The sequence below is a fragment of the Thunnus thynnus genome, chromosome 15 (assembly GCF_963924715.1).
Source record: "Thunnus thynnus chromosome 15, fThuThy2.1, whole genome shotgun sequence".
NCBI classification, from domain to species: domain Eukaryota; kingdom Metazoa; phylum Chordata; class Actinopteri; order Scombriformes; family Scombridae; genus Thunnus; species Thunnus thynnus.
This window is the reverse complement of record NC_089531.1, coordinates 20,541,328-20,551,090: the sequence shown is the minus strand read 5'-3', so window position 1 is coordinate 20,551,090 and position 9,763 is coordinate 20,541,328. Positions and strand designations below refer to the sequence as shown.

Below are 9,763 nucleotides of genomic sequence, written 5' to 3'. Positions count from 1 at the left end.
ATTGCAATTTTCAGGTAGAACTGATACTGGAAACACAGTAGAAGTCCTTTCTCAGCATTTCAGCCACTATCCTCCCAGTTAACCCAGCTTTAGCCCTGTGGCTTCCCAACCCAACATGATAATGAAACCATTATAAATGTTAGTATAATATATAAGTAAAGGTACTTATTATGGTTGCTTTTGGTTATCGAACATTTTTGACCATTAGCACTTACAAAATAAAGAACGCAATGTGTTTGTGCGTATATGCACGCACATGGGCGCGCATGACCTCATTATAAAATCGACCTTTTGCAAAATAAACAAAAAGCACATGCCGGCTAATCCACATTCTTTAGTATTACGTCTTAGAGCTGCATAGATATAATAATGCAATAGAGTTTGTAAGTGTGCATGCATGTATGCGTGTGTATCTGTTCACACGTTTCTGGGCTATAACTGTACACGTTAAACTGCTGTTATGGCATGAAATGGTCTGAACGTGTCATATTTGTCAGTATTAACTTAATAGATGGGCTTTTTATTGCAACACATGCTCGTGGATGCACTGCATATTTCATTAGTGTACATCATTGAAGAATCACATCTACTCTGAGGTCCACACTCACTGAGCAGGCTGGATTGTTGGGGTTTGTTTCTGTCGAGAAGTCTCAATATCAGTTTTTGGAGTGTGTGTGTGTGTGTGTGTGTGTTTTTTTTTTTTTTCCCCAACTCTGACTCTTGCCTATATGAATAGCTACTGGCGTGAAATGTGTGTGTGTGTCTGTGTGTCTGTGTGTGTGTAGTGGGGGCGTTCTCGACTGACATCCTCAAACAATACGAGAAAGAGGAGTGCACGAATCCGCGCACCCTAGGCTGGGCTCCTTCCCTGTAATAGTGAACGTCAGCCATTCTTAAAAAACACATTTTGTAGCTTAGTGGACTGGACTGGAAGGGCGAGAGGAGGATAAACTGAGCGGACAAAGATGTAAATAAAAACAGTCGTCCCCCAGCTGAGCGAGGCGTTCTTCATCTGAGTTTTTGGATCAATCAGGCAGACAGTGGCTTCTTTTGATTAAACCCCAAATTGTCATTGGGCAGAGGTAATCATGTGACAGGCAATTCGGTCCAATTTCAACCTTGTCTCCATGAATTCAATAGTTTAATAGTAGCTCGGTCCCCATACGGCCGTAATCAGTGAAATAGAAAAAAACACCACCAGGAGATTTTTTTTAATGATTTTTTCTTTCTCGTCTTCACTGAGCCGCAACGTTTATAAAAATACGCGTGCAAACTTTCCTCGGCTCTCAGGGAGCGGAGATGAATTACGAATTCGAGCGAGAGAGCGGTTTTATCAATAGTCAGCCGTCGCTTGCTGAGTGCCTGACATCTTTCCCCCCTGTCGCTGATTCATTTCAAAGTTCATCAATCAAGAGCTCGACGCTTTCACGCCCGACACTGATTCCTCCTCCCTTTGAGCAGACCATTCCCAGCCTGAATCCGGGCAGCCATCCGCGGCACGGCCGGCCCAGGCACAGCCCCGACGGATGCAGCCCGCTGCCCACCGCCTCCTTACCCCCGGAGTACCCCTGGATGCGGGAGAAGAAAGCCTCCAAGAGGAACCACCTGCCGACTTCTACCGCTACCGCCATCTCCAATGGACCTGTGTGCTTCTCCCCAAAAGGTGGGTGATATCAAAACACGGGCGTTTACAACAAAAAAAATTGTTTACTATCTGTTGCTAAATTGGAGCTCAGTACACAGGCCTTCCCTCAAAAAAAGCGAAGAGGCTATATGCTTTTTTATTTTTGATAGATTAATGGATACTAGCTTGCTGTGATTGTGACTGTGGAAAGAAAGAAAAAAAGTTTGGGTAAAGTTTGGTGATGTGAGATGATTTATTCCCCTAGCCGTAGCAGAGTTTTGATGTGTGACAGTAATGAAGAGTGATGGAGTGCCGTTGCCGAGGAGGGCAGCTGGAGTATTCATTAGTATCCCACACCAGCTTGGACCTCACTGCTTTTATAGTGCACTGTGTTTGCTTCACGCTCATACTGGACGTTATTTTATGTGTAAAACAATGTAATGAGTATCTTTCTGCAATCATGATCTTTGGATAAAAGCTGTATAGGCTATAACCCTGAGTCATTAGCTCCAGCGGCCATTTTGCTGCAGCGTGTTGTGAGCCACTCTCTGGTGGTTTGTGATAGCCATAATGTTCAATTCACGGGCAGCGAGGTTATGTAACTGTTGTGTCCTGCGTTTTAATCCCACGCTACCGTGCTGCTTATTTTCCAGGCTCGCCTGAGATTGTGGAGAGCGGAGGGGGAGGAGGGGGCTCCCGTCGGCTGAGGACAGCGTACACCAACACACAGCTGCTGGAGCTCGAGAAGGAGTTCCACTTCAACAAGTATCTGTGCCGGCCGAGGAGGGTGGAAATAGCGGCCCTGCTGGACCTGACTGAGAGGCAGGTCAAAGTCTGGTTCCAAAACCGGCGCATGAAGCACAAGCGGCAGACGCAGAGTAAGGAGAACCGCAACGGGGAAGGGAAGGGGCCCGGCGGCGAGGACGGCATCCACAGCGACGATGAGGACGAGGGCCCCCTGTACGAGCGGAGCGGGGCCTTGCTGGAGAGAGATACCTGCTCCTTTCAGAATAACTCTCTTAGCTCCACACAGCAGCTCCACAATGGCGAGACCATGAGCTTTTCTGCTGCGCCACTGAACAGCAATGACAAAAATCTGAAACATTTTCCCAACCCGTCACCCACTGTTCCGGGCTGCATGTCAACAATGGGCCCCGGCTCGGCATCTGGCCCGGACAATGGCGACAGTCCCCCGGCCCTGGATGTTTCTATACACGATTTTCAACCTTTCTCCTCGGATTCCTGCCTACAGCTCTCCGATGCAGCCTCGCCGAGCTTGTCAGAATCCCTGGACAGCCCCGTGGACATTTCTACGGACAGTTTCTATTTTTTCTCGGAGTCTCTAACTACAATCGACCTGCAGCATCTGAACTATTAATTGAAATCAATCACAATAACTTCTTGATTTTTTTTTCGGGACAATAAATATCAGGCTACGATGGTATTAACTCTGATGTTATTTGTATATTCGGCACATTTATTCTGTTGATATTTGACTTGAAGATTAATTCAAGGTAAGGATGAAATTAAATCACCGAAGTAGCTCTAAAAGTGGCTTGTAATTACCATAACAAATTGATCTCTTGGAATGGGAATTATGAGTGTATGTGAATAATTATACAATATTAGGCCTATGGAACCTGGTCGTTTTTATTTTTGTATAGCTTCCAATGTCTTGGATATTTTTGTTAGAATACAATTAACTTGCTACAATCTTTTTCTTCTGGTGTTTTGAGTCTTTTCTTATTCTACTTCCTGACCGATTTTTTTTTTTTTTTTGCTTGAATTATTCATGTAGAAAATATGCAAAATAAAAGAAGTAGGGCATAGAAAGATAGAGACATTATGCAAATTTAACAACAGGTTGGCAATGAGTATAAATAGTCTAGTGCGCGTTGAGGTGTGAAGGGACATACAGGTTGAATTGTACTTTTATTATAGAATTTAATTTCAGGATGATCCGGATTATTTTAAGAAGTCTAGTTTTTGAAAAGTTTATTTTTTTAAAAGTCTGTCTTTCTATCAAATGAATGCTAAAACAGTCCCTTTGTCTATTTAAAACTTTGCTGATAGGTCTTTTTTTAAAATGGTAAAATAACTTTTAAACGTCTGTAAAATAGCAGTTAATTAACAAATTATTGACGCCAAAACTTGTTTTTTTTGCTGAAAATACATTTGAATTATTTATAATTGCACAGAAACGTTAGCACTATTCCATGCTGCCAACAGGAAACACTAATAATTATATTATAATAACAGATTATTTGTTTTCTTTCACCTTCAAACTTCATACTTTGTAGAGTAAAAGCAAATACGCCAGCACTGATCTTAGCATGACAGGGCTCTTAACATTGTGTGCATGTTGCAGGCAAATACCCGAGCCATGTTTGCCTTCAGGAGCTCATAAATCACTCCGTGGCATGAATGAGACGGACATTAAGGAGACCAATTGTGGCGTAATGTGCACAAATAAAACCCCACTTACATTTTCATACGGGACTCCCCAATTCCTGAGCTGAAAAGGGGCTGAGTCCCTGCATGCGTTTGGTAATAATTCATTTTTATAGCTTGTTTAAACACGGCTCTGGCTCGGCGACAGCGGCAGCAGTAGCAGCCTGCTCAGATTATGAGGCTGCACTCTTCCCCGCGTGGTAAAAGTAGCCCAAACTCAAAACAGACTACTTCTGGACTAAATGAGAGTAATCCAACATATATTTACTAAGAATAGCTCCCTAACTGCAGAGAGAGGATCATTATGCAATATTTGGTTTACTTGAGAGATAGTTTGTATGTTTTGGGGAGATTTTTCAGCGTTATTGGAGCAGCAGTTAGTGTTGCACTTATATGGAAGGTCTTGGAGTTCAATATAGGGATTATGAATGGTCTTGCTCTATTGTATTGCACTTGAGTTGACTTATGGGAATCAGTTATAAGCTCATGCACAGCTTGACTCAATAGGGGCACTTTAACGGTTTTGTGTGTGAGAACAGCAAACAACCACCGGTTGCGACGCCGGCCTGCAGGGATCGATGCAGAAACTCATCCACACACGTGAGAAATTCATAAACTCGCAGTGTTCAGCGGCGGTTTATCGAATAATCTGGAAGCCATAAGGAGCACATTGACTGGCTGAACATTAGCCTACTGGGCAACTGGAGTGCGTGTGTCACTGTGTGTGTGTGTGTGTGTTGAGGAGAGGGGGGTGTATAGTGGTTGTGGTGGGAGGGGAGAGTGGGGGGGATCCTACACTTCTGCACTCCAGCGCCCAGTGATTAACCACAGGTCCAGTATAACCAAATCATTCCGAGACAGCGCGCCTTTTCTGCGCACATGTGTTCACACAAAGAGCCAAGAAAGCTCCAAGGCCTGGCGAAGGTTCCACATGCAGACAAGCAAGCAAGCAAGCAAGCAAGCAGGCAGGCAAGGATCCACTGCGCCCACTCACTCTGTTGCAGAGGCAGCTGGGAAGACAGAGAGTAGAGAGGAAGGGTGGGGGGTATTGACCCCACTGCGCTTTTTTTTCACTGGTGGGAAGTTTGCATCATCTCCCCTCTTTTCAACACTTACTTTAACATATTTAAGCTTATAAGCGTGCAACTTAATAACAATATAGGCTATCACATATTTGACAGACCTTCAGGCATAGATCTACAACTGTGTCTATTTTCAAGTGTTTATATTTGATCATATCTCCAAATGTAATTGAAACATAAGACAACCTGTCAATTGAGCAGTTTATCTAAGTGTCAGTTTCTGATGATTGAGTGTTAGGAATAATGCCATCCCATATTTATAAACAGTGAAAAGTATTTTGGGTGTTAGACCCTATATGGCCAGCGGGGGCGCCCATCCCTCCATCGGGCCCTCTCTCCCTCCCTCCCTCCTCCCTCCGTCCTTCCTTCTCTCTCTCTCCTCCCTTCCTCTTTCTTTTCCTTCCTCAGTGAGAGGTTGGCCCAGCGCTCTGCTATTGCTACTTGCAGCTCTCCCTCTCTCTCTCTCTCGCTCTCTCACACACACACACACAATCCCCCTGCTCTGCCTTTGCAGCGGTGCTTTTCGCAGCCATTAATTTCTCCAACAGCTTTATTTGATGAACTTAGGATAATCAGCCCACACTCGCACCTCGGGCTATATGGGCGCATTAGCTCCGCGACGGGCTTCGCATTATCACATCATTTGATCACTATACATGCATAATGAATACATGTGGGAGTGAAATCGGAGTAGATAGCAGCCCCCATGACCCTGGGAGAGAAAAAAATTAATACCACATCATCTTTATGTTTAATGTGTTGTCTTGTCATTACATCACCTGTAACCTCCCAGCAAATACACAGCAAGCAGCCAAATATATCTAATGCGACCTTGATGAGGAAACAAAGTTACAGAAAAACTCTCTTTGACCTAACTGTCAGGCGTGTGAAACCTTCTCCCTCACTGTCACACCGTGACAATATTTGCTGAGCAAATCCCTCGCAATGTTAAAGCGTGAAACACTTCGCATTGGAATGGGACACTGATAGCCCACAGATAGCCTGTGGCAGTTGCACACACACTCTGAGCCATCCATCCAGGAGAGAATGACTGCTGCCCCTCTCTCCAGTAATGACACTATTATACATATGACACCATGGTTGTTAAGCACGGACGAATACAGACAAGCATGGAGGGCACACGCGCAACTAGGCTGTACGTGTGCGCATACGCACGGACACATGCACACAACCATTCCTCTCTCCTTTCCAAAAATACTGTACCTGAGGTCAGAGTGCTAGGTCGTCCTAGGAGAGGTTACACAGGGTGAAACGTTAATCTTTCCCCGGGCTGGAGAGCACACAGCAGGGGTTAGAAGACGCCGTGTTTGCCGTTCCCCGCTCTTCATGCGACCCCGGAGCTGTCCACCGCCGTCTGCCTCCCAGCTCATTGTTTGCTCGGCCAATACATTAGTGGCGACGCGCGTCACCTTGATCGACGAGCGCCTGGAATTTAAATAGCCACTCAAACACCAATCTGTCACCGGCTAAGGGGATAAGGACAAGTACCTCACTGGCTGACCCGGGCCCACGTGACAACACCCGTTCATTGATATCGGCCCGTGCGCCCCCCCCCCCCTCTATCCTCTGATAAGGACGGAGTATAGGTAAAGGTTGGCACGGTCACTCAGGGTAAGAGGGGAGAGAGGAAGAGATCAGAGGGTGTCTGTAAAGCGGACGGTCCCTCGGTCCCGGTAGAACAATGCTACAATGAGCAGCTTCTTAGACTACTCGGTGATGAGCGGTGAAGGTGGCTCATGCTCTGTCAGGGCTTTCCACTCGGACCACGGGATTACAACTTTTCAGTCCTGCGCGGTTACTGTCAACAACTGCGGGGCGGATGACCGTTTCATGGCGAGCAGGGCTTCCCCTGACGGCATCCCTCATCAGCCGGGGTCATACCAGTCTACTGCGAGCTCTCTGGGTCTCGCTTATGGGGCCCACCCGGCCTGTAGCTCCAGCTATGGACCCCAAAGTTTCTGTACTACTTATAACCATTACGCGCTCAACCAGGAAGTAGATTCCACAGCGGGATTCCCCCAGTGCGGCCCACTGATGTACTCGGGTAACATTTCCTCCTCCATGGTCTCTCAGCATCGCCAAGGCTACAGTGCCGCCCCCCTGGGCCAGCTGCAGTATGCCCACGCCGCCTATGGCGGCGGGCATGAGCAAGCAGCCCCCTTTCCTGGGTGCTCAAACCCGCTGTCACCACTGCACGCAGCTCACCTGGAGGCATGCTGTTCACCTCTGTCTGAGGGCGGCTCTTCTGCACAAACCTTCGACTGGATGAAAGTTAAGAGGAACCCACCCAAAACAGGTGGGTGCCAAGTGATGTGTTTATGTGTGAGAGGGAGGTGGTGTCAATGCGTGTGGCATGAACTTTTATGTATGTAAACAATGTAGGATTATTAAATGGGAAGTGCTGTTGGACAATGCTGGCCGATGTTTTCTGTGTTGGACACTTTGATGCACCTGAGTGCAGTGTGTTTCACACTTCCTGTCACAGTCACCTTAGGCCACCTGTACTATCATAATAAGGTCATAGAGGCAAAACCTTTGGTGTCTTTCCAGACCTGAATTACATCGTGTTTCAAAGTAGTTGATATCAATAGAATGATGCGTAAAAGTTGCACCTTGCTGCGTAAAAGTTGCTCCCAGCCTCAAGTAGTTGTCCTATAACTCATGTGTATTGTGAGCAGAGTGCATTTAGGGTATCTTCTTTATGCAAGTTCACCGTGAGTTGTTTCTCTGTCTGCAGGAAGGTCTGGGGAATACGGTTATGGGGGTCAGCCGAACACGGTCCGGACCAACTTCACCACCAAGCAGCTGACGGAGCTGGAGAAGGAGTTCCACTTCAACAAGTACCTGACCCGGGCGCGGCGCGTAGAGATTGCGGCCGCGCTGCAGCTGAATGAGACTCAGGTGAAAATCTGGTTCCAGAACCGCAGGATGAAGCAGAAGAAGCGGGAGAAGGAAGGGCTGCTCCCGGCCAAAACTCCGTCCTCCGATCCAGGAGAGAGCATTCAAGAGAAAATGGACGATGCAGCATCAGAAAAGTCTATCTCAGCCCCCTCTACTCCATCTCCTTCATCCTCCATGGTGTCTTCCACGGGGGCTGATCCTTACTCCTCCAATTAAGAATCAACTGCCCCTTTACCTCTTTAGGCCACAGGCGGCCTGTATATACCAAAGATAATATCCAGTGTATCAAAGCCAAAGTCCTGGTTAATGGATGACATGTGTGGACATTTAGGATGAGTTAATGCACTATTTGAGACTTTGAACAATAATATGGACCACTTCTGGGTTATAGATTTGTTTTATATTGTATATTGTGTTCGGAAGAACGATAGCATAGCTGTCAAAACAAGTGTAGGCCATGGTTCAAAATGTGTTCTTTTTTTTTTTTTTTTTTTAAATGACATTACATACGCGCTGCGCCACGACTATAATGGCGTAGGAAATATAGAGTACTTTCCTTACACCTGCCCCTGACCAGTGCTGCGGAATGTGCCAATGTCAAGTCCCAAAGCTGCACCCACAAACAAATACCTCAAATGTGCCAAAGTTGTGCGCCATGGCCACGCCGATTGCACTGGATGTCGCCAATTAGGCATCACACAATCAACGAGATGACCTCGTTTAGTAACCGTTACAGAGTGCATTGTTATAGTACCTCCTTAATCATTGTCACATGTGTTTCAGGCCTGTGTGTCTGTGTGTCGCGACTGTCTGAATGTCCATTGTGTAAGATTTGCATGATGCGTAACGCTTTCATGTATTAGTGGCGGGGCGCTGAGTTTTATCAGTTGGGGAACCGGTCATGTGTGGCTTTTAGCTATCTGTTATATATTTAATCAAGCACATACAAAAATGTTTTGTCCAGAGAGACGTTTACGGGTCAATCATGTGTATTAAAGTGCGTTTACCTCTAAAAACTTTTCCTTCGTGTCATTGCTGAGGAGAATCATGTATGAAAGAGACAGAATTAGAGAGACTTTTTGAGCTAAATCCACCCATCAGACCTCTACTTTAAGCTCTGTGGACAAGAAAGGAAAGCTCTGTCTGTGTTCCCACCATTTGAGAAGCTGCACGTGCGCTTTTACGCACCACAAAATCTCTCAATGTATGCGGCCGTGCTCCCTCCAGTCCCTGGGGTAAAGAGTTATTGGCATAATAAAGGCATGTTTATCCATGGAGGAGATGAGAGCGCGGACGTCAGCGTCATTTGTGATGAGAACCTTATCGAGCTCTCGGCTTATTGAGGGGACAAAAAAAAAAAAGAAACTCTATCGATTAATACATCGAGGTTAGACTATCGACAAGGATGGGGCCCCATTGGCCCTGTCATCGTCAACTCCTCAGTTCCCAAAGTTACATGGAAGTGTCATCATCCCCACCTGATGACAATATGAACAGTGAAAACTTGCAGTTCTGCATGTCACACAGTTAGCTACAATCATGCATTAACACATAACTATTATTTAAAATTATTTAATTTTTTTACGCCTTATTCATAAATCAGCTGTTTAGGACAATTAATATAAGTGTAAATAAGTGAATATCCATCATATTGTCTTTTAAAATCTATTTACATTACAAGTGG

At 45.8% G+C, this 9,763-nt stretch overlaps 2 protein-coding genes across 2 annotated transcripts; both read left to right on the top strand.

Moving 5' to 3' along the window:
- Nucleotides 1-736: 736 nt before the first annotated feature.
- Nucleotides 737-3,263, top strand: LOC137197838 (homeobox protein Hox-A2a). The gene is made up of 2 exons (XM_067611301.1): nt 737-1,663; nt 2,278-3,263. Exons 1-2 carry the CDS (start codon nt 1,300-1,302, stop codon nt 3,000-3,002), a joined length of 1,089 nt encoding a protein of 362 aa, XP_067467402.1. The 5' UTR covers nt 737-1,299; the 3' UTR covers nt 3,003-3,263.
- Nucleotides 3,264-6,866: 3,603 nt separating this feature from the next.
- Nucleotides 6,867-9,562, top strand: hoxa1a (homeobox A1a). Its single transcript, XM_067611302.1, has 2 exons — nt 6,867-7,474; nt 7,916-9,562. Exons 1-2 carry the CDS (start codon nt 6,868-6,870, stop codon nt 8,293-8,295), a joined length of 987 nt encoding a protein of 328 aa, XP_067467403.1. The 5' UTR covers nt 6,867; the 3' UTR covers nt 8,296-9,562.
- Nucleotides 9,563-9,763: the final 201 nt, after the last annotated feature.

Bases quoted from the DNA above. Each gene is read 5' to 3' on its own strand.
- LOC137197838 (XM_067611301.1), top strand. From the start codon at position 1,300: ATGAATTACGAATTCGAGCGAGAGAGCGGTTTTATCAATAGTCAGCCG. The intron at 1,664-2,277 runs GTGGGTGATATC...CTTATTTTCCAG, and splicing joins TGTGTGCTTCTCCCCAAAAG to GCTCGCCTGAGATTGTGGAG.
- hoxa1a (XM_067611302.1), top strand. From the start codon at position 6,868: ATGAGCAGCTTCTTAGACTACTCGGTGATGAGCGGTGAAGGTGGCTCA. The intron at 7,475-7,915 runs GTGGGTGCCAAG...CTCTGTCTGCAG, and splicing joins GAGGAACCCACCCAAAACAG to GAAGGTCTGGGGAATACGGT.